The sequence below is a fragment of the Mesoplodon mirus genome (genome assembly GCF_964341445.2).
Source record: "Mesoplodon mirus genome assembly, chromosome: 3".
NCBI classification, from domain to species: domain Eukaryota; kingdom Metazoa; phylum Chordata; class Mammalia; order Artiodactyla; family Ziphiidae; genus Mesoplodon; species Mesoplodon mirus.
In genome coordinates this window covers 128,615,705-128,641,615 of record NC_138978.1, presented here as the reverse complement: position 1 = coordinate 128,641,615, position 25,911 = coordinate 128,615,705, and the positions used below count along the sequence as shown (strand labels likewise).

At 33.8% G+C, this 25,911-nt stretch overlaps 1 protein-coding gene across 1 annotated transcript in view; it reads right to left on the bottom strand.

Moving 5' to 3' along the window:
* The window catches only part of LOC309799235 (uncharacterized protein), a gene marked incomplete at its 3' end in the record, with an annotated part of 219,183 nt that overhangs the window by 160,186 nt on the left and 33,086 nt on the right, over positions 1-25,911 (bottom strand). Inside the window, exon 2 of the mRNA XM_082612214.1 lies at positions 23,988-24,081. Within this exon, the coding sequence (XP_082468340.1) occupies positions 23,988-24,081 (94 nt within the window). The remainder of the gene's footprint in view (positions 1-23,987; positions 24,082-25,911) is intronic.

The following is a 25,911-nucleotide window of genomic DNA, read 5'->3' as shown; positions in this document are numbered from 1 at the left end:
TCCAGTGAGCTTGGATGGCAATCAACATGTAGACAAGAGTTGATGAGTTTATGCAGAAGGAAGATGGCAAAAGGAATGGTGGATTGAAGACGGGACTGTGGGACCCTGGCAACAAGTAGAGGAAGCACAGTCTTTGAATGAGTTGAAAGAAAAATTTTTAGTAGAACCAGAAATATGTGATGTCTACTTAAGTCCTCTATGAAACTTAAGCGTAACTTAGACCCAGCATTTTTCAGATCAGGATTCTAAAGACAGGAAGATCAGGTCACCAGTCAAGACAAGATTTGAACCTTAAATCTGGGTTTCCTATTTCCCCATCGAATGTCCATGTGATACCATGCCATTTATCATTCTTTTTAATAGCGTGTGATTTGGCATCATTTTCTTGGATTCAATCACTTGCTCTTATCTTGTGTGATGTTCGCACTTCAGTTTCTTTTCATGTAAAACCAAGTATCTTCATAGGTAATTGTAAGAATTAAATGAGCTAATATGTGAAAAGTACTTAGAATAGTGTTAAGTACTTAGAATAGTTAAAATTCTTGAGAGTGTAAGTCATGATGGATACCAGTGCTATCAGATCTTATCAAAACATTAGGAAAAAATTTTTTTAAATGAAGGATAAGTCATTGTGCACCTTAGAGATACTGATTATGTGTGGAAGAAAAGGATATTTTTTGCATTTTGTAATATATTTATAATACTATTTAATAAAACAAAATTTAATTTCAAATTAAGTTTTCACTTTAGAAGTTAGTTCAGTCATTATTTTTTCTATAAAAAGATTTTTATACCATTAGTTTCTTCTTAGTTCCACATTTTTAAGGCTTGCCTTTGACTTAAATGAGGTTTCATGATTTTCTATTTGTACAGTATTTTAAACAAAAACATTTTTTTAATTTCAAGATATTTTTTCCCTGAGAAAATATCCAAGTTTCATTCTGTAATCCTCATTCTTCTTTCCCTTTAAAATATGTAGTACCCCAAAGTGCTTAAATGTTAAACATGAATGTTAAATGAAGTGACAAAGTCATTCTAATTTAATAGATCATACAGATAATGGTGACTTATTTCCTGGTGCTTTTGGTATTACTACTTAGAAATTAACATTCATATTAAAACAAAAACAAAGCAAACAGGATAGCATACAGATACAACCAAAATCCAGTGTATTGTAAACTGTAACTTACCTTCAGTGTCTGCTAGTCCTATGCCTACTCCTGGCTGTTTTATAGGCTCTTGCCCATTCTGCCCCATCTTTCCTCTGTTTAAAAAGGAAATAAAAGTTTATATATTCAGTTATGACCCTAAATGCAAATGAGGAGTCCAAGTTTGAAAAAACAATGACATATATTCAGACCTGCAACAAATTACTTGAATGGCAAATGTTGTACAAACACAATAAATCACTCTATATCATGTTAATTTTAAAGTGGAAGTTTGTTTATCATTCCTATTTAGTCCAAACATAGTACCCCAAAATTCAGTGTCCTATTCATGGACTCATTTATGAAAGACATGACCATCATGAAATCTTCAAATTTTATTTTAGAATTTTTTTTTCCTGCCATTTTTAACATAAGAAAGAGAAGGGTTTTTTACATCTTCACACTTTGTTATGATGAGTTGTATAGATCCTTTGGTGAGAAGGGAAATTTTGAATTGAATAATTTATAAATATAATATTGTAATTACATGGATTATTATTTCTTTCAGATCCTTCCTGTATTTTCAGCTGTGTGTAGCACATTGGCTTTTGAAGTCATATAGCTTGGTTTCTGCTTCTGGCTTTGCTACTTTATGCTCTATGTCATGTAAGGTAAATCTCTTAATCTGGTGAAGACTATTTCTTCTTTTGTAATTTAAGGACAGTAACATGAGCTACCATTTTGTTATGGGAAAATCACATGGAAAATGTATGTAAGTGCTTAGCATAGTGTCTAAAACATCATAATGTTCAATAAATATAAAGTATTAATAGGTAGATATGTACATAACAGCTTTAGAGTTCAGCCAAAGGCTGTAAACCATTTTTAATTTCAGACTTAAACTTCTTGGAAGGCCAAACAGATGAAGAATTCATTATACTCTGAGCACTGTGGGTTCAGAATATTGATAACGTAACAGCCAAAAGATTATAGGTCGCTTCTTATTTCTTCAGAGAAAAAGCTACATGGCGTACAAAAGATTTGGAAGTTGCCTTTATATGTAGTTATATAAAATGTTCTAAAAAGATGGAATAAAATTTCTTAAGTGTTAAAAATGGCGCTTGAACAAAGGAATGTCTTGATACTATACTTTCTAGACAATAATTCAAACATAGCAGTATTTACTAACAATTCATTCTCACTCTCACAAAAATATTTAGTTTGACCAACCAGCTGAAAATGTAACCATACTTATTTCTTAAGACTCCAATTAGATCTTACTTGAAAACTGCTCTAAAGATCCTCTCATCATTCTACTGAAATGGTTCTGCACATAATGAAAGAGGAACTGATATAAATTCCAAAATCATTTTATCTTGAAAGCCATTACATTGTTCCAAGATGACAATTCTAGGTCAAAGTTTTAAACACAAATTTTTATTAAGTGATTATGTGAAGGATAAAGTGCATGAAAAAATGTTATAAATTATATATATATATAATTATATATAGTTTGCATCTGAATATATACAAAAAAGTCTTGATTAAGCAATGCATAAAACTTCAATTTGTGTAATTACTTCAATGAGATTCAAGACAAAGAGTTGAAAAATTTAAAAAAATGACTTTGTCTGCCAGGACTAGACACGGAGAAAGCTTAATAACTTAGTAGCAATCTCACCTTTAGCAGTATACTATACAAGCAGAGCGGGCCAAAACACGTCTTGTTACTGAGCCAAACTCAATTGAAAGTGAGGATCGTTTTAGTAGCGCTAATCGAGTAGATGAGAGTACTGAAAAATTACTATCCTATACTATCCCAAGCTTTAACAAAATAAGTATAATTTTTAGTAATTGTAATAAAAAATTTTTGGATAATTTTTATTTGATCTTGAGGCCTACATATCATATTTTAATGATGCTATTCAGCTGCAGTATTTGTTTCTAATGAAAACTGATTTTAACATTTGGTATTTAGCCAAGATGTGTATTAGGTGCATTTCTAAGATTATACAGAAAACTTGCAGCACTGTGAAGCTAAATGAAGTACAAAGGAAATGTAACTGTGGGTCATAAAGGATGCAATTTTTCTGAATTCCCAATAAATAATCTTCATCTCAGAACATTCTGACTGCACAGGTTATAATTTGTCTTTGTTAAACAATCACCAAATAGTTATTGAACACTTATGCTAGCCCAAGCAAAACTGTGTTAGATACAAAGAGATAGAAAAGAACCACCAAATACTGCTTTTTACTTATATCCTGTAATGCTTTAGAAAAGAGAGTTTTCTTTGTGCTCATATGGCAAAAACAATAGCCTCCTATGCAGTTTTTTTTTTTTTTTTTTTTCTTTTTGCGGTATGCGGGCCTCTCACTGTTGTGGCCTCTCCCGTTGCGGAGCACAGGCTCCGGATGCGCAGGCCCAGCGGCCATGGCTCACGGGCCCAGCCGCTCCGCGGCATATGGGATCCTCCCAGACCGGGGCACGAACCCGTATCCCCTGCATCGGCAGGCGGACTCTCAACCACTGTGCCACCAGGGAGGCCCTCCTATGCAGTTTTAAAAGCTTTTGATTTACAAGAGAAACAGAAAAATGGGAAAAAGCAAAATTGAAATGTGGTTTGTATGTAAAAAAACCAATCTACTCCCACTTCAGACATTCAGATATTGAGGAAATAATGTATTTTATGCTCTGAAAGTTATAACTTTATCATCAGTGTTAGATTATATATTTTGAAAGGTACAGATAAATTGGAAGGATAGTAAGTGATGTGTGGTGTAAAACCTTTACAAATTTATATGATATTCACAGCTTGGAGAGAGAGGAATGTAATGAATTTGTAGAAATTCTCTTCAGTTAATTTGGATCATCAGAGTCTGCAGACTAATGAGATCATACTCCTTTTAGAAATAACTGCCAATAAAAAATGAACTAACTAAATACAAATAACTCCATTGAATCCATAGCCTAGGTCTCAAAAAAATAGACAGATAATCCAATAATTAGTCAATTTAAGTAGGAAAAATGTAACCCAAAAATCACAAAATAAACACATTTTTCACCTTACAAATACATTTTCCCCAGTATTTTGCTTTTATAAACTTGAGCCATTATCTAAATAATAGAATTATTCTGGGGATCAAAAGGAAAGATTCATAAAAAAAAGTGATATTTAAACAAAGAGAAATAGAAGTCCCACTCCCAGAGATGGTTTCACTTAACAGAGAAAATGAAAAAGACCCTCTAACAAGGGCCCAGACCAGGGATCTTCAAACTCACTTTGCAAAGAGCCAGACAGTGAATGATCTGAATGGTCTCTGTTGTAATTATACAAGTCTGCCCTTAGAGCACAGACAACATTAGGCAACACATAAGCAAACTGGTGTGGCCGTGTTCCAATAAAACTTAATACATGGACACTTAAATTTCAAATTCATGTAATTATCATGTGTCACAAGATGCTATTCTTCTGGGTTTTTGGGAAACATTTAAAAATGCAAAAGCCATTTTTAGTTCTTCACAGACCTTACAAAACCAGACAGCAGGTTGGACTCACCCTGGGCTAGATCCTGGAGCTGCATGGCCCAATGGTGTTTTTGAAAACTTAGAAAACTAGTTACTGGAGAAAGTCAGGAAGTTTAGATTTTGATATTGGAATAGAGATAACATATTTATCTTGGATGCTGCTAGATTTTGCCACTGATATGACTAAACCCATTCTAACACATTGCAAATACAGTCTGCTTTAGTTTTGCATTTTATTGGCAATATGATTTTCTCGAGGCTTAACGTATTATAAATTAACTTTACTCCAAGAGTATCTATTTGGGGACCTATGTACTGCTTGTTATTTGTTCTAGAAAATATGGATCCACTTCAAAATCTTCCATTTTAATGGTAGAGGAATTTATAGTTGAAAAGTCTATATGAATAACCCAATGTGTTATTTTAAATGTGATATATGAGTTCTTTAAATATGTTTAAATATCTCCTGATTCAAAATCAATTAGTCTATGCATTGTGTGATTAAAGCATCCATGTATTACTGCTGCTGAACTTGATTCAGGCATAACTAAGTTATTATTATTTTAGCAGTTTTTCTATTAAATACAGAATGCACTGATTAAGTAGTTCTTGTGGTGACCAGCATTCATGCTTAGAATTCACTAAATTAATCCAATCTTTCCTGAACAGTCTATTTTTTACATAGGCATAAACAGTTGAAGTCCTTCAGGGACACTGACTCAGACTTGGATAATTATCTAGTTATTTCCTTTTCAATGTTAAGAAAAGCTTACTCATGAGGCTGTTAACTTTCCAGTGGGGGAAAAAAAAACAAACCACCACTTACATCCTTGGAATAGGAAATAGATTAGTGTCCCCTGCAGTGCTGCTTCTTCCTTCACTGTCCACGCTATACCCTCTGCCAAAGCTGCTGCCCGAGAAGCCAGTGGACACGCAGCTTTCTGCAGGCCGGTGATTGGTGGGCTTGGCTGCATGGTGTGGGAAGAGTCAACTCCACAGTCAATCAGTGAACCTCCCATTGATCTCCGAATGCATACTTGTATATTTTCTTCATTTACGTATGTAAAGAAACAGCTTTAGCAAGAACTCCACATCTCTTAACCTGCCTTTCATTTTCTTTACCTTAACCAGTAACTCTCAGTGGCAACACTAAAGCCCTTGATTGGTTTTGTTGGATATAAAAAAAAAAAAAATTAACTTCTAGGAATCAACCATCAGATTTTTAGACTGAGTTAAATAGTATTATTATTACTTGTGATTTCTTTATACAGTATTGCAATAATGATATGGCAAACAAATAAGAATTGTGGCTATTTCATGGAGAAAGGGTAGATAGAAATGATAGAATATGTGAAAATTGCTTAATTACTTCCCATATTAATAACCAGTAATTTGTTTTTCTCCTGAGAAGTGAAGATGCAAAATAGAATAGATAATTTCAGGAAATGACTGAAAATCCTGGACTTGTTTGTATGTAGCTCTACCAACTACCTCCAGCAGGTTTTTAAATTTGAAGATATTTGTTTCCCCTTAGGCATGTCCTAGTTTATGACTGGGGCTTGTTTTAAATAACACATGAGTTTGATTTTTTGTATATAAGAATCCATATTCCCATAGAAGAGATATGAATTTGTGTTATAAATTATGCAGTAAGAGAATGGTACTATTGTTAGCAGAGTTCTAGATTAGAGATTTGGGAGGAAATTCTGATGCAAAAGAAATAAAAAGAAGGCAAGTGTAGGCGATTGGGATTGACATGTATACACTGATGTGTATAAAATTTATGACTAATAAGAACCTGCAGTATAATAAAACAAACAAACAAAAGAAAACAACTAATACTAAACTTTCTTTGGGTTATTTGTATGGAAATATGTTAATATAAATGTTTCAGACATTACATGAAATTTCTAAAAATCTTATATGTCCTAGTATAATGTTATAAAACATAATTCTAGTTATTACTTTAAAATGTATATCTCAGAAATAACTTAAAAAAAAAGAAAAGAAGGCAAGTGTTTCCTCTTTTTTTGTGGGGGTGGAGAGTCTCTAGGCAAATTTTTGAAATTGTCATTTGTCTTCTGCCACGTGGTCAAGAGTTTAAGAGCATGAGCTCTGATCACACGGATCTGGTTTTGAATCCCAACTCCTGCTGAAGTTAACTCTAGGTGGTCTCAGTTTCCTCATTTGAAAATAATGGGGTCAGTAAAGCCCCCTTAAAAGACTGTGATTATGAGGAGTGAGATAAAACAGGAACTCAGTAACTCACTCTTCTTTGTCTTGTGATTTAATTTGCTGTACCCCCAAGCTCTTCTTCAGGGCTTTATTGTCAATGGGTGTTCCCCACTGAACAGCACACCTAGTCCCGGACAATGAATTCACCTTGATTCTCTTCTAATTTTAGATGTATTCTAGGCTGCAAAAGTACTTAAGAGTCTCTCTCCTCCATAAATACTCTCTTCCTGTTCACTCAGGAGTTTCTCAAGCAGTTGGATAGATCCACACAACTGGGTAAAGAGTTGATAATCATTTAATGATTCTAAATTATCAACATTCTTCTTAAGGAAATGTATAAAAACACAATGACAATCTGGTGGAGTTTTAACCAATATACCCAAATAAAGTGAAAAGCATAGATACTGTGAGGGAAATCATCTGAGGGCAGGAAACTCTCCATCAGATTAGCCAGGATCAAGTCTTGCAAAGGCTTTAGCTTTTCCTCACTTCTTCCCTTCATTTGTGAACTAGCAGTTTCTCTAAAGCCACCAGAAATTTTCATACTATCTATTCCAGTGATAGTAGGATTCCTTTCCCAGAATAGAGGAGGAAGAAATGTTTGATAATTAGTCAGTTATATATCAGGTATCTATAAATTGGGAATAGCTAGTTAGAAAAGGGTCTGAATCCTGTTAAATAGCCAGTCACCAGTGAATTAAGAGTAACTCATAGGACTAGATTTCCAGGAAAAGAATAATAGTCATAATGTTTGTTTAATATTTTCTTCAACTTACGTAGAAGAAACCCAGCTGATGTATATAGTGTTAGAGACCTTTTAAAAGGATAAGTTAAAAAATGTAAAGGTAATATGACTGATATAAAATTATGAACATTATAAAGAAGATTAAACTGTATAACCAATCACATAATAAGTCAGGTAAGTCAACTGATTGTAAACAGGGAAAAACTATCATACCTTTTGATTGTCATTACATAATCCAACCTACTAGGTTGTTAATAATTTTTAGTATGATATTGAATGTAAAAATTTAATTTCATCAACTGGAAAATCTCAATATACTATTTTCAAAGACAAACCTTAATTAATAGACATTAATTTTAAAATCAATTTATCTTTATTAATTTAAAACTTTTTTTAATACCAGAGCAATCTCACAATATATCAAAATATCCACATTATAGAAATGATGTTTCTTATTTACATATCAAAATATCCAATCTTTTCTTTTGCAAACTTTGATTTTACCTGATGAAATTTCTAGTTCTATTCCTCTTCTGGGAAATTTGAGAAATGTGAACAGAATGTAAAACAATATAGTAATAGAAAAGGAACAAGGATAGAAATAAATTTAAGGAAAGCCAGTTTTGTCATACTTCCTAGGTGAATAGAAATTTCATTTGGAAAACCTTGTAAGTGTTGTCAATATTTTAAACACAAACAAGTAATAGTTCATAAGAAATATTACAAGAAAGAAAACTAAATATAGGGAACATATACATATTTCAGAATAAGTCTAAGTCTACCTTTAACATCTTTGCAAAACAAAATTACATGTAATGTTGAATCTAGAGAAATTTTGGGTGGTTAGGTGAATAATTCAAATGAGTCTAGATATTTGGCATTATCTCAAAACATCTGGTGCATGACTGAATTTTTTTTTGAATTTTTTATACTTAACCTGGTATGTAAGCATAGAGATAGATAGCCTGACATTTAGTTAGTTTCTGAAAATGACTTAAACTAAAATGCAGAGTGGATCTTCCCTGTACAGGGTTATATATACATAGCATAAAATGAGATTAAAAATACAGAAATGCTGAGGTTTTGATAAGCTGGTGCTAAGAGTCTAAATATTTTAAAAGTTCTTTTTCAGTTACTTGAAACAACATGTCTATTTGCTAATTTCTTTTAATTGAATCAGCCCCCACATAAGAAACCATCAACTCAATTAAACTGAACTAAATCTGTATTACTGCAAACTTCTTAATGAATAAAGCACTTTTAGGATTCAATATTAGAGGCCAGATCGTATGCAATTTCAAGACATCTCATGATTTCAGTCAAATTCTTTAGTTTGCCTCTCGAAGTCCTTTATCATCTCCTCCTTTCCATATGTACCTCCCATAATTTTCCTTTGTATACCCTTCATTGAAGCCCATTCAGACCACTCACTCTGAATCCCTATGGTTTGGCTTTTTTCCTCCTGAGCTCTAGCCAAGCCTCTTCTTTCCAGTTTTGTTATGACCCTGTCACTTTCTCGTATCTAAATTATACTCATCTGGAAAGGCTCAGCTCAGATAGAACCTGCTTCATACATTTTCCTCATCTTTACAATCAGAAGTGAACTTCTATACCTAGACTCTCATAGCACATAATTTTTGTCTTTTATGGCAATTCTCACTTTCTATCTTTAATTGTAGTTATTACATTCATGTGGCTATTGGAAACAGAACCTACTTATGTTTGCTCCATGGTAGCCTTCTTAAAAGCTTAATCCTGGGACTATGCTTAAGCAATATTTAATAAATTGATAGTAAAATTATAATAATGATAACATATTAATAATTCTTTCCTTTAACCAAACAACTTAAAACATCTGAGTGATTTAGTAGCTTTTTCATTTTTAATCCAGTTCTGTTGATACAAATCAAAAAATCTCATCAAAGACACCACAATACAGGTTTTTTTTTAACCCCACGTTCTTTGTCAATGAAATTTTGGGTAACCTAGTTTTTTTTTGGTAGCTTTTAAAATCAGAGATTCAACTTTAATCTGTCATACTGTATATAAAAATATGATCACTCAACCAGATGTTCTGTTATCCCAATTCCCTCAAAACTGGTTTGACTGAAATATTTAATGATAATACATGAAACATGGGAGAGCATAGACTTGTGAATTTAAAAAATTCATTACAGACCATGAATATTATATATATATATTTCTAAATTGAAGTGATAAAATAATTTGTGTGGTAACATTCCATGGGAGGCACTAGATGGTGCTAATACAGATACTAGTACTTAGGCTGATTGCACCTCTTAGTATACAGACAGGTGGTGAGCTCCGGTTTATATTTCAGTGTAATGTCTCTCTTTCTACATTCTTGTAGAAAATATTATTTTAAAACATTAAAACTAAATATGACTTTCCATAATTTTATGATTTCAAAATCAACAATTTAAAAATATTCTATCTGCTTTATTTTTCCAAATCTTGAAATCAGAATTTCAGAAATCATGTATTATGCACCTGTGTATTATATATGAAAATATTTATTTTACATTAGAATTGAGATTTATTTAATAATGAAAAACATTTTTGGAGCCATTTTCTTAAAGAGTTACATTTTGGGGGGCCTACTTTCTTTTTGAATTTTTATTTGTACTATTAACTACCAACTAGAAAAAATAATGTATCATATAAATATGTGATGGAAGAAGTCCACTCCTACAGAGAGGGTCCCTATATGCTAGAAGAATAAATACTAGCGTGTTGAATAATTTTGTGACTCAGTTATTGAGGGGGCATTTCAGGTAAACGAATTTTATTTTCTGTGAGGCAATTCAACCTGTTTTAACTTATTCTTTGACCTCTTCATTTTCTGCGGCTGCTAGGTGGTTAGAAAACATTTTGTTTTATTACTCTTCTGTGGCTAACCTTAATTAAACCTGGTAGTGTCTCTTTGACTGCACATCTGTCTTCAATTAATTTGCTCTGTTGATTTTTCCCCTCTACTATATATACATACTTAAAAAATACAGAACTATCACTGTGCCTACCACACGATGGCAGCACCATGCGCAAAGTCTCGGATCAGAATTGTAGATGATTTTATAATTGTGGAATCATGGAAATTAAAAGCTGGTAAGGACTCTAAAAATAACCTGTTCCAGAACCATCATCTTGCTTATAGAAAAACTAAGCCCTGGAAAGTTTAAGTGACTTGTTCCAGGTCACAAATCAAAACTAAAAAGTGCTCATCTACTTTTCTATCATATTGAATTGTCTCAAATTAAGAGAGGTTGCCTACCTTAGAATTCAGTGCTTGGAATGTATGAAGCCTCACTTCCATTGGTTTTATATCTTTGGTCTAGCTCAAAGGTATTTCCAAATATTTCAGGAGTAATTTATTATGTAGGTAATCTGTAATTTCCCAAATTACTTGGTTGATGCAGTATTAGTATTATCTTCATAGATACAATATATAGGATTTTAGGATCAACTGCTTGAAATTAAGAGAAATCAATCAATAATTCTTTTGTTTATTCCAATAGTATAATGATGGAACTGAAATAACTACCTGTTTATTTTAGAAATTATATACTTATAGCATGCTTTTTTTTTTGGTTCTTTAGCTAGTTTAACTTTAATTTAGCTGGTATTAACTTTAGTGACCTTTTCTACTCTATCTCCTTTACCTTTCACTATTTCTATTTATCTATCTACCTTTTATTATTGCCGTTGTTTTAGTTGTTATATTTACTAAAGAGATCCTGCAGTTTTATCTCATTTGTTGATTGGATTTGGATGTAGCCCTGAAAAATGTCAACTTTTACTTTCCACTGTTACCAGCACTGTTGGTAGGTTTCCCCTTGAATTATGTGCAATAACATTTTTAGGTTTTCTACTATCATCCAGGGGTATTAAGAAGGGTTGTTGCATCTTAAAGGACTTTAGAAATTTAATATACTTTTTTTCTGAATTTACTTCAGTATATTCATTATCTAATGTGGAAAAATTTAAAAGAAGACACTAGAAAAATGGCATAGGTAGCTTCAATACAACTATTTGTAGGAGTGTTCACATACCTCCAAATTACAAGTTTTCACAAATAAAAGTATTTAAAATAGACAGCTCTGATTTCTACAATATATCAGACCTTTGTAAACCTTTGGGTGGGGTTAGTGAAAGGAAGGATGTCATTGAAATATTTTTTAAATGAAAAACTATTGGTGATTATACTACCTCTCTCCCACGGTCGTTGAGGATGAAATTAACACTAACACTGGGCTTGGTCACTCAGAAAAAATGATTATATATATCAGAAAGTTATAACAAACTTATAAAAATCAAAATATGTCCCTCAAGATATTCCACATCATTCACATAGTAGCTTCTTTCAGAGAGGGAAATGAAGATGCGATGTCTCTATTTTCTATGCCCTGGGAAAGCTGGTAAAGCTTTGAATCATGTTCACACTCTTCCCTCTCCATCCACATTGGCCTTACAACTGACTTTTTCAAGACATTTTAATAATCAGTTCAATCTTTTTGGATCTAATGCATCACCATTTTGCAGGTGTCTCCCATTCACTCCCTAGTTTTACGGATAATAGGATCAATGAGCACTTTAGGGAACAAAAGTAATAGCATATAACTTCAATACAACATGTATTTGAAATGAGAGTAAAGTTAGCTTAATAACATGGTAGAGGATTTTTTTCTTACATAAATACAATATGTGATGGCTCAGTGTACTATAGTTCTTGCATTTATGCTATAATGTTGCTTTTTAAGTGTATCTTCCTTTCTAAAGGGGTTTTTGGTTCAGAACTTATTTTGGAAGAAGACACTTAAATACAGTTTAAGTGGAGACAAAAATTTCACAGTAAATAATGGATAAAAGTTTGATTAAGACATCATAAAGTAAATTCATTTTATCTTTAATAAGTTTAATTTATAATTCCAGCTATGTCCAAATAAATAGAATGAACAAAAGAGTTTATCAAGGACCAAGTTTTGGTTTTGTGCTAAAAAAATGCTAACACAATTAAGATCTTTACCTTTAAATAACACAATAAAGATCTTTACCTTTAAAAGATTAATAGTAAGGAGAATCATGTTTGAAAGAAACAAATACTCAAGATCTACATCAATTTTTCATGGACAACTCAATTTTTCAATATTTATTTCATTCTCCTTTGAAATTGAAATATTGTCTCTCACAGTTTGCTTGCAAAACAAGCGGTCCTGTTTGAGTGAAAGTAATTATAAAAATAGTTTTGAAAAATGTTCTTACATAATCCGGAAACTGATCACCTAGATCATGAATACTAAGATAACAAGGATGTTATCTTTAAACGGAATCCAAATAATTTGACTTATATAAAAATCCTGCCCAAAGGAGACATTTCCATTGTAAACAAATACACTGGAAACAAATACAGTGTAAACAAATTAATAATAGCATACTGATTTACACGGCTAATGCTACAATAAACACTGAGTATTATTTTTCATATCATTCAAATGTAGTCAATGGCCAGAAAGTAAAGAGGAATTTGGACAATTATTTGGTAAACACATGTCCAGTCCCATGGAATCAAACATCTCTAATTAATTTCATTAATATTCCTACCTTCTCCAAATAGATCATTTTCAAACACTTTCTCTCCTCCTATACTTGGTTATATCCCAGTGAACTGTAAAGATTACGAGAGAGAACCAGACCAGAACAAATAACAAAATAATTCTATTTTCAGATATTTCTAAACATGATGGTGTCTGTGCATATAAACTTAAGTCAATGACTAATTGCAATGTTCTACTTCAATTTCAGTTGAAGACAGACAAAACTCATGCTTTTGTCATTCTTCAAATTTTTCCCACATATCTTTAATCGGTTATTCAATAAATATTACTAGGATGGGAGATTTATGGGGACAGTGATTTTTGTCTATTGTGTCCACTGCAGAATCACTAACACTTTGAAGAGTTTCTGAAACATACTATTCGTTAAAAAAAATGTGTGTATGAATGTGAATAAATGATGAGCGACTAATATGGGTAATTCAGATAATATTTTCTGTAAATGATAAATACATATTTTCAGAATTCCCTTTTTAGCTTTAATTATTTAAAAACACAATAAATTATATGTTTGAAATTAAGAATCAAGGATTAGGTAAGAGGTAAGAAACTTAACATTTCCTCAAATTTGAATCAAAGGGATGATCTTCAGTGTTTCTATTGTTATTTATGCCAACAATGAATTTGCAATGTATAGGACCACTAATATAGATAATACAGTAGAAGACTAAAGAAACAAATAATTTATAAATGTTTTTCCAATAAATTTTATCACCAAAATAAGGACACAAATAAAATGTATTCTACCTTTATAATACTCCCTCTCATTCTACCTTAGGCTAGGAACAACTTGATTAAAGTTGGTAGACAACTTACCAGTCAAACTGCAAATGTAAATAATGAATATGGGCATATAATCATAACTTAATCTAAATCATGCCCAATAAAATATTTAAAATAAGAATATAAAATGAAAAATCATTTGTCAATCTTAAATTATAAATTAACATTAAATAAGAAAAGAAAGAAGGGGTTCCAAAATGCAATACAAGATATAAAAGGCATAGAAAATTTAGAGGCAAATATGATAATTATATCTTGTAAGAAATTTCTAATTATCCAACATCATTGACTACTGGAAAAATTATGATTGTGTCCAGGTATAAATCACTGGCTCTTAAATATTTTGGTCTTAAGACCCCTTTTCCAGTCTTAAATATAGTTGAATTTCTTAAAGAACTTCGCTTTAAGTGAGTTATACCTATCAATATTTATCATATTCAGGGCTTCCCTGGTGGCGCAGTGGTTGAGAGTCCGCCTGCCGATGCAGGGGACACGGGTTCATGCCCCGGTCCGGGAAGATCCCACATGCCGCGGAGCGGCTGGGCCCGTGAGCTATGGCCACTGAGCCTGCGCGTCCGGAGCCTGTGCTCCACAACGGGAGAGGCCACAACAGTGAGAGGCCCGCATACCGTAAAAAAAAAAAAAAAAAAAAAAAGACAATCTCTAAAAATTAAAAGATGAGGGCTTTAAATTTGGAGGATATTCTTGCTGTGTACTTTGAATAGTGCCTTTCTGCTCACTTCCTGGCTTGACTGGTCCATCAGACATCACCTTCCTGAGGGCTAGCTGGCTTTGGTCTTGGTTGCCATTAGCTGGTGGAGGCAGATTATCAGACTGAGTTCTTTGAATGGGGAGGACTCCTGCTATGCTGTGTCTGTGCTGCTTCCTGGCATGATTAGACTGACCGCTTTTATGTGCTGCTGTGGTAGTGTGGGTGAAATGGAAACCCAGAGTATGTATCCTCAGATGGAACCAGCTTGAATGTTATTCATGCAAACAGTAGTGATCTTTTGCTCTAGTGAAGTAAGTTGTGTTTTCAAATGCCAAAATGACACCACATGCACAGCACTAAAGGGGGTTAAAACTGGCTGTTTCTTTGGAAATGATGACTTTGGGAGATGGGGAGAACATTCATCTATCTCCATTGTTTGGCTGATGCCTCTTGGAAGTAACAGTGCCCCTACATTTTTAAAGTCTCTGTACTCACTAAGTTCTTATATAATTCTATCAATTGAAATTACAGCAGTTAAGATGGGTGAATTGTTATGCTTTAATTGATATCTTGACTTCCAAAGGATTTCCAATGGTTAGAAAAAAGAATAACCCTATAAATTCTCTTGTATCATATACAAAGTGTGATCCAACAGAATGGACCCCACTGTGCTCCTTAATGAGGTAACATGGCCTCATCAAATATGCTTAGACATATATTAATACTACATACTTTTTTGAGAATATAAGAAACATTATTTTCTTTACAGATTTTTTTCCAAAAAGACTAGAAAGTTTCTCACACGGAAAGCTTCATTATTTCACATGCATAATTTATTAAAAATTTTAAGCGTTAAATGGTTTTTCCATTTCCCCTAGGTTATAGAACTTGACTGTTGGTTACATGACTCTTCTGCCTAAAATTTTTAGTGTTTTTCAGAGGTGAGACTCTCACTGCTAATCTGCTCAGAATGCTTATGTGTGTGCCTTTTTTTGGTGTAATGCCTGGAAAACTGGCAGCCACTTGTGCTTATAATTCCTGTATTCTAAAGGATATTTAAGTGCACACAAAAAGGACACACAACATAGTTTTGCCTGCACACATCACAGACACAGCTACCAAATACTATGAGCCAGGTTGGATGGATGGTGGAGACAAAGGAGAAACAGCCAGTTTTATTTCGTTCTACATAAATTAAAACAAAAAAGAACTAAATGAGAGACAGCATATTTATGTATCGATACTGTTCCTACACAGACAAAGGGACAGAGAACAGAGGGAGCAGGGAATGCACAAAACAAAGCAAATGGGGAAGGACAGGAGGAAAGAAAGGCAACAGATGAACATTAAGCTGCCATGCTGAGGAATTTATTTGCGTCTTTTACTTGGTTGAAGGCGGAGTTGTTGCACGGTGGCTTCAGCAGAGGCTTTGGCAGCCCCTGCATCTTCCAGGTGGGTCTGAGTGACGTTGGTTTTGCTTTGACTGCGAGATGGTCCATGAGAGCGGAGATGGCCTTCAGATGAGGATTTTGAGCTACCGGGACTATTATGGGATTTCTCAATGGTGGGAACCTGCATGTCTGGTTACAAAAGGGTAAAACATGAGTTAAAGTTGCTCCAGCGTTCCTCCTGTCAAGCTGGGTCTCACATAATTTAAAACCATCTAAGATTTATGTTAATTGTGTTTCTTTTTTGGCGCGTTTATGCAACTGCTCACCATACAGCAGTGTGATTCAACATTTGGGAGACAAGTTTTGGGAGGAAAGGCAAGAGGATGATAATCTTGAGAAGAGAGGTTTGAGAAGAGGAATGAATACATTCTAAGCAGTCTCATATAAATGAATCTATTAACTTATAGTTTCACTAAGCAACTCTGCTAATTCTAGTAGGGACCAGGTAAGAAACAATAGGCTGACACTGCCGCAGGAGGAGTTTTAAGTAAAATTCCTGGAGGAAGGTGTGTGAGTCACTGGGATACATAGAAGTGGAGACTGTATTATATCATCATCTCAGGTGATTTTAGAGAATGTATATATAAGATCACACATTTACTGTGGTAGTCATAGAGAGAGAGGTCTCTATACCAGTCATCTTCCAAAATGTTAATTAGTGCAGAGTTGATCTGGCTAAGTGGAATCCAGAAATGATCTATACAACTCATAAGTAATCTATAGCACTTATTGTAGTCAGTGGTTTATTGTATGAACTCAGTGGCCTCCTGGACATGACCTCAGTTTTTCATCTCCTAGAACACTTGCATTTCCAATCCAAATTGCAAAGAACCACTTTTCAATTTGCTGTACTTCCTGAGAATTGGCAAAAAGGAAGGAATACTCAGATCCAATATAAAAATTTTTATTTAATATTTAAAAACAGCTCAGCATATCCTGGAAAGATACTACATGGTTCTCTCATACAGGCAATAACTCATTTTATGATGAAGATTACTGTTGTGTTGTAGGATAAGTGGTTAATGAACCTCCCAAAGGAAAAGCTCATTCCAATGGGAAAGCTGTGCATATTGCCAAACCCAATGTATGATGCTGCAATTTAAAAATAATAATAGTAGTTTAAAAAAAATCATAGACTTAGTTTGAATGCACCATTTAGGAAAGGTTTAAGTAATTTTCAGCATACCAATTGTTTTGATAACATGAGGAAAATGTTTTTGATATAATTAAAAAGTAGAATGCAAAATTGTTTATGTCCATATATTACATATATGATTTATGAGTAAGAATATACATATGAAAAATAGGGATTTAAACAGAAGAAACATGCATAAATGGTAATGATGATTATGTCTAGTCAATGAATTGTTGAGGATTTTTATGTTTTCTTTATGAAATACCCCAACGTATTTTATAAAATCATATTAACCTAGATTTTGAGAGCTGAAAAAGACCCAATAGCTCATATAACCCAACCTCCTCCATTTTATAGGTTGAAAAACAGAGAATCAGAGACGTGAAGATCACAAAGGCATCAACCTAATTATGAACTGATCTGAGACTAAAGCCCATTTCTCCTGATTCCATATCCATTATCTTTGCATGACATTATATTAAATATTTCCCAATATAATACTTTTCAAAAGATATTAAATATACAGGCACTCATATTCAAGAAGATTCTGAGTGAACAAACGACAAAAGTTTTTTTCTACTTGAAATATCTCCTACCCTTGGATAGGTCAGGGAAGATACCATGGCTTTTACTTTTGATGACAGACAGCTTTGGGGACTGCTGGCTGCTTTGACTGGAATGGGACTTGCCATGATCAATGCTTTCAGTCTGTTCTTTGAGAGGATACCACCTAGGCATGTTATCGAGGTGAGATGTGCTAGATAAATCAATCAATACCTCAAAAAAAGTGCAATAAGTGAATAAAATTTATGGATTAAGCTGTAATTCATTTGTTGTTTTTTTCTGTGATCTGAAATTTATTCAAGGACATAAGTCAAAGGATATAGTATAACCTTTAGGATGATGAGGTCTTCCTCATTTTTCTTCACCCATGATACTGAGAATGTCTTGTGCGTACCAGATGCTGTATAAACGTCTGGTTAAATCAAACTGTATGACATCTCTGACTATTAATTAAATTATTTGGAGATGATGCAAAAAGGTAGAGTCACAAGTCAATCTCTTTATGAAATAAAGTCTTCTTTTGTTAAATGGACACATTATATTCTTAAACTGGGCTAGTGTTTTTTTGCAGATTGTTTGATTTTAGTTACAAGAGGGACAAAATGAAAAAGAATGGCTAATTTTCAATTACTAACTTATTCCCTCTATTTTAAAACACACTTTAGTTCACATTTGAAACAGAGATATTACCAACAGTTTACAATAAGAAAGCGCTGTGTCATGGTTTAATTGGCAACATGTTTTCTTTCTTAGTGTACATAAACAATGGTGCATTTTACAGTAGTTGGCATCTTAAATTTGAGCAGATATTAAAAAATAAAACCACACACTGGATATATGCTTTAGGTTCATGAGAACAATAAATTATAAGGACTTCAATAAATCAGCTTTTTGAAATAGGACAATAAATCAGATATAACTGTACTCTAGAGTAGTCCTGCCTAAGACCAAGATTAGTCCAAGTGGCTATACTGCATGGAGCCTGCAGGTGAAGTTCAAATGATCTAGTTTTGATGGGTAAGAGGTACAGAATGTAGGAACCAAACAAACCTCATGTCACCTAGACTACTCAACTGTTTTCTACTGTCTTTATCAAAAGGATATTGTATTTTCTAGGTGTTATATATTTTTGGAGATTTATTTTTTTAACATTAATTCATAATTTCTGCTTTAAGCAAAGATCACTAAACAAAATATGTATTTTTGGAATATGATAGATGAAAAATATCACAGAATCTGACCATCCTGCCACATTTCATAATTAGGTTACATTCCTTGTGAATTTATAAAAATTGTTTTTGATGCTTTCTCCTACTTCTAGTTTTGCTTCTTAAAATATTTTTAGATTTTTTGTGGGACACTTAAAAGAAATAAGAATGTAAAATGTCACATCAAGTCATTCATGCATGCAATGAGGAATAGCAATTAAATAACCTGAAAATGCATTTGAAAAAAATCAAGCTCATTTTATAATACAATAAATTTATTTCAAATCTTTTACATAATCATTTGATTCACAGCATGATTATATAACTTTCAATCAAAACAATTAATATTTCATCTTGCAAATTAATTATAAAGTACATCAAGTGGTAAAGTGAAAATTATTTCTCCAGTTGCTGTTCATCTATTCAAAGAGTCATTCGTAAATAAATTCTATCCACCAAAGAATTTTATCCAGAAACAGTTATCTTATACACTTAAGAAATATGCTTTCCATAAAGATTTAATTGATGGTTTATAATGAAGCAAATAAAAAAAAGGAAACCATAGGCTCACCTCACCAAGAAAATCATTGGAAGAAAATCTATCATAATCCCAGACTGTCACCTCCAGTGTTTTCTTCTTGAGCTACAGTTCAAATCAAAATGTCATTAACCTCATTTCTCATCATAAATTTTCATTATACTCATATAATAGACTCATTTATATTTTCATTCCTTGAACTCTTTCCGCCTATGTAAAAATACTTTAAGTTTATATAAAACTGTATACTTACATTCAATATTATGTAAACTGTCAATCATTTTGTGGTCCAACCAAGTATCTGATCATAAGATACCTCACTATTTTGCCAAAAAAAGGGTGATTTTTACTTATTTCCTGTTATTCTACCCCTGCCCATTATTAAAATTACCAAGCAGAATCTATATATACTCTTTAAATACATGAAATTCATAGGTTGCAAAAATGCCTAGGTTATTCAAAGTATTTGGATTATAGTTTTTTGTTTCAGTAAATTGCCAAAACACATTAGTAGCACCGTCTTATTTCTGCAGGTGAAATTTAACTTATTTTAAATTCAAGAACCCAGATTATAATTTATATCCAGCTTCAATTTCATAGTCAAATTAGAAATCTTCCAAAGGATAAATTAGAAACCTCATTTTGAAAGACAACTCATTTGTAAATTGTTTTCATGGATGTCTTCTTCCTATTCTATTTGTATTCTTTCCTCTCTGAATTCATCTTTATAAACCATCAGTTATTTTCTATTATTGATACAAAGTTACGACATGAAGATTTTCAGAAACACATTGATGCAATTTTGCTTAGAGTCATCTATTTGTTGTGATAGTCCTTTACACTAGTCTTCTTCATGCTTTCTTCTGTACAGTTTAGTTGCACAATGCCAGATCCGTAGGAAGCCTCAATTTATTTTTTTTAATTAGTTTCTGCTTTATAACAAAGTGAATCAGTCATACATATACATCTGTTCCCACATCCCTTCCCTCATGCATCCCCCTCCCTCCCACCCTCCCCATCCCACCCCTCCAGGCGGTCACAAAGCACTGAGCTGATCTCCCTGTGCTCTGCGGCTGCTTCCCACTATCTATCTACCTTACGTTTGGTAGTGTATATATGTCCATGCCTCTCTTTCGCTTTGTCACAGCTTACCCTTCCCCCTCCCCATATCCTCAAGTCCATTCTCAAGTAGGTCTGTGTCTTTATTCCCGTTTTACCCCTAGGTTCTTCATGACATTTTTTTTTAAATTCCATATATATGTGTTAGCATACAGTATTTGTCTTTCTCTTTCTGACTTATTTCACTCTGTATGACAGACTCTAGGTCTATCCACCTCATTACAAATAGCTCAGTTTCGTTTCTTTTTATGGCTGAGTAATATTCCATTGTATATATGTGCCACATCTTCTTTATCCATTCATCCGATGATGGACACTTAGGTTGTTTCCAGCTCCGGGCTATTGTGAATAGAGCTGCAATGAACATTTTGGTACATGTCTCTTTTTGAATTATGGTTTTCTCAGGGTATATGCCTAGTAGTGGGATTGCTGGGTCATATGGTAGTTCTATTTGTAGTTTTTGAAGGAACCTCCATACTGTTCTCCATAGTGGCTGTACCAATTCACATTCCCACCAGCAGTGCAAGAGTGTTCCCTTTTCTCCACACCCTCTCCAGCATTTATTGTTTCTAGATTTCTTGATGATGGCCATTCTGACTGGTGTGAGATGATATCTCATTGTAGTTTTGATTTGCATTTCTCTAATGATTAATGATGTTGAGCATTCTTTCATGTGTTTGTTGGCAGTCTGTATATCTTCTTTGGAGAAATGCCTATTTAAGTCTTCTGCCCATTTTTGGATTGGGTTGTTTGTTTTTTTGCTATTGAGCTGCATGAGCTCTTTATAAATTTTGGAGATTAATCCTTTGTCAGTTGCTTCATTTGCAAATATTTTCTCCCATTCTGAGGGTTGTCTTTTGGTCTTGTTTATGGTTTCCTTTGCGTGCAAAAGCTTTGAAGTTTCATTAGGTCCCATGTGTTTATCTTTGTTTTTATTTCCATTTCTCTAGGAGGTGGGTCCAAAAGGATCTTGCTGTGATTTATGTCATAGAGTGTTCTACCTATGTTTTCCTCTAAGAGTTTGATAGTTTCTGGCCTTACATTTAGGTCTTTAATCCATTTTGAGCTTATTTTTGTGTATGGTGTTAGGGAATGATCTAATCTCAAACTTTTACATGTCCCTATCCAGTTTTCCCAGCACCACTTATTGAAGAGGCTCTCCTTTCTCCACTGTACATTCCTGCCTCCTTTATCAAAGATAAGTTGGCCATATGTGCGTGGGTTTATCTCTGGGCTTTCTATCCTGATCCACTGATCTTTCTGTTTTTATGCCAGTACCACACTGTCTTAATTACTGTAGCTTTGTAGTATAGTCTGAAGTCAGGGAGCCTGATTCCTCCAGCTCCGTTTTTCGTTCTCAAGATTGCTTTGGCTATTCGGGGTCTTTTGTTTTTCCAAACAAATTTTGAAATTTTTTGTTCTAGTTCTGTGAAAAATGCCAGTGGTAGTTTGATAGGGATTGCATTGAATCTGTAGATTGCTTTGGGTAGTAGGGTCATTTTCACAATATTGATTCTTCCAATCCAGGAGCATGGTATATCTCTCCATCTATTTGTATCATCTTTCATTTCTTTCATCAGTGTCTTATAATTTTCTGCATACAGGTCTTTTGTCTCCTTAGGTAGGTTTATTCCTAGATATTTTATTCTTTTTGTTGCAATGGTAAATGGGAGTGTTTTCTTGATTTCATTTTCAGATTTTTCATCATTAGTGTACAGGAATGCCAGAGATTTCTGTACATTAATTTTGTATCCTGCTACTTTACCAAATTCATTGATTAGCTCTAGTAGTTTTTCGGTAGCATCTTTAGGATTCTCTATGTATAGTATCATGTCATCTGCAAACAGTGACAGCTTTACTTCTTCTTTTCCAATTTGGATTCCTTTTATTTCCTTTTCTTCTCTGATTGCTGTGGCTAAAACTTCCAAAACTATGTTGAATAAGAGTGGTGAGAGTGGGCAGCCTTGTCTTGTTCCTGATGTTAGTGGAAATGGTTTCAGTTTTTCACCATTGAGGACAATGTTGGCTGTGGGTTTGTCATATATGGCCTTTATTATGTTGAGGAAAGTTCCCTCTATGCCTACTTTCTGCAGGTTTTTATCATAAATGGGTGTTGAATTTTGTCGAAAGCTTTCTCTGCATCTATTGAGATGATTATATGGTTTTTCTCCTTCAACTTGTTAATATGGTGTATCACATTGATTGATTTGCGTATATTGAAGAATCCTTGCATTCCTGGAATAAACCCCACTTGATCATGGTGTATGATCCTTTTAATGTGCTGTTGGATTCTGTTTGCTAGTATTTTGTTGAGGATTTTTGCATCTATGTTCATCAGTGATATTGGCCTGTAGTTTTCTTTCTTTGTGACATCCTTGCCTGGTTTTGGTATCAAGGTGATGGTGGCCTCGTAGAATGAGTTTGGGAGTGTTCCTTCCTCTGATATTGTTTGGAAGAGTTTGAGAAGGATGGGTGTTAGCTCTTCTCTAAATGTTTGATAGAATTCGCCTGTGAAGCCATCTGGTCCTGGGAAGCCTCAAGTTAGAAAAGAGATGATCCCTAAATTGTTGCCAGGAGAGGTAATTCATTTCAGTGCATCTGAATCTTATTTTTTCTTTGTTTATGAAAGTCAAAATACAGCTAGTTAGGAAATATTTTCCCTCAAAATATGATAAATAGAGCCCAGTCTATTGAAATATTTAATTTCGAAATAATCAGTGGAAAATGTCCCACTAGTCTTATTCATTTTGTTTATTTTTTTTAGCTGTTTTGTCAAAATGTGCACATTTTCGTTCACTGTATCTTCGAACTGCACCCAGTTTCTTTTACTGGCTATATTTCTTGTTTTTTTTTTTTTGCGATACGCGGGTCTCTCACCGCTGCGGCCCCTCCCGTCGCGGAGCACAGGCTCCGGATGCGCAGGCCCAGCGGCCATGCCCACGGGCCCAGCCGCTCTGCGGCACGCAGGACCCTCCCAGACTGGGTCACGCACCCGCGTCCCCCGCATCGGCAGGCGGACTCTCAACCACTGCGCCACCAGGGAAGCCCCTGGTTATATTTCTTGCATGTATTTTACTTAATTTTTTTTGTGTGTATGGAAAAATTGATATGAATCACAATCTTTCAATAACTCTGTCATCACTGTTTTATATTAGCCTGAATCTTTCATATAGAAAATAATCATTGCATACCTGTTCCATGGAGATACTTTTATAAATGACTGTTTGATTCCACTCAGGATTAAGACTTTTCTGAACATATTTAGTCCTTCTCTTGTACTCAGCACTGAATTGGAAAAAAAGAAAGAATTACCCTGATTATTTATCTTGACTGATGACTTCATAGTCAACCTGAAGGGCATGCAGACTTTTAAAGGTATTTTGTTTTGAATCACTATGTAATCGTCTCATCATACTCATGTCTTAAACTGTATTTTAAGTTGAATGCACAATGACAATTTAAAAATATCTTGGATGCCTTTAGTTTTATTTTCCCTAAGGTATTTTTTTTAAAGAAAAGCTTTTAGGTGTTCTAATTAGAATACAATTTTAGAAATCTTAATCTCTCCTGAATGTGTGAGATAATTACATGAACTATACAGTAACATTAATATCTTCTTGTCCTCTAAATAATAATTTGATATTTAACTTTCCAATAGTTTGGCAACTGATCATGTCAGCAAAGCCAAATGGTCTTTCAATTCATTTTTTTCTATAAAAAACTGAAATAACTATACTGATTGAGGAAAGGATGAAAAATGGCTGTTGCTATAGCTGAGATTCCATGAACATTTGTTACCTTATATTTAGTAGATTTTGACACTCTTGGTAAAGTAGAATACTTAATCTAGTTATGAAACAATCTTAATTAAATACAAATTCTTGGTTTATGTCAACAGCTTATGTTACAAATGATGAACCAAATCAAAACATTTCCTCATTCATTATAACTTGGGGCATTTCAGTTTATCCTTGACTCTTCCATGCCCTCTGATCACCAGTTAGAAGCTTATATCTTACACGTTTAAGCATAACTTATTTTTAAAACTTATTCTAATTAAGTCTGACAAAACATTTATAACTGGCATCAACCAGCTAATGGGGTTGGAATTATTGCCATTTGCTATGAGCCAATGGTGCCCACATAGACAAAGCTTTTCTCTAACGTTCACTGGCTTTTTCCAAATTTTCTGCCTAGAAAACAAATCTACTTGTTTGGGGTCCATTCGCGTGCCTGGACTTCATAAACTGCCTTACCCTAAAGGTACTGCATCCTGACCCTGGACCTGTAGTTCTATTCCCAACTGTCGGCAGACTAACTCTTGTTATATTCCTGGTCTCAAGCATTGCCAAATTCTGGAATACCTACTATTGTTCCCCAGATGCTAATTTACTTATTCATTCTAGATAAAACTATTAAGAATCAAGCTCCAGTTCACCACTCACTTTTAGAGATGGGTCTACAGCCAAGTATCTTTTTTTCTCCCTCTGGCTTTATTCTCTTTCTTATCAGACATACACAAGGGCAATAATTTCCAACATTGACTGCATATTAGGATCACTTTGGGATCTGAGTTCCAAGGGTTGTAGGTGGGGCAACTAGCACGGCACCCACATCCCCCTGCCCTTCACCCCCAAGGAGAGTCTTGGGGTGAGGCTTGAGCATCAGAATTTAAAAAATGATCTAGGCAAATCTAAAGTATTGCCAAAATTGAGAACCACTGAGCTCATGTCTCCTAAGACCTCACATTTCAGCCACTGTGAACTGAATCCAATTTAAGAAATGAAGCAGCACTATTCTCGTTTGTAACCAACCTATCTGAATGTACAAACAAAGAGAGCAGAATTTGACAATTTTGTCATTCAGCACAAAGTGCAAATAATTCTGGGGAAATGTATAGGCAATGATTCAAAGACACAGGAACTTTCATAGACTGTGGACAGAAAGTATACATTTGTACATATACTTTTTAGGTAAATTTGTCTATGTCTAGTGAAGTTTATGCACTCAAGTACCCAGAAAATTCAACTTTGACTTAATTCCACTTCTACTTTAGAGAAATTCTCCCACATGTACAAAAGGAATTTGTTAAAGAACATTCATTGCAACATTGCT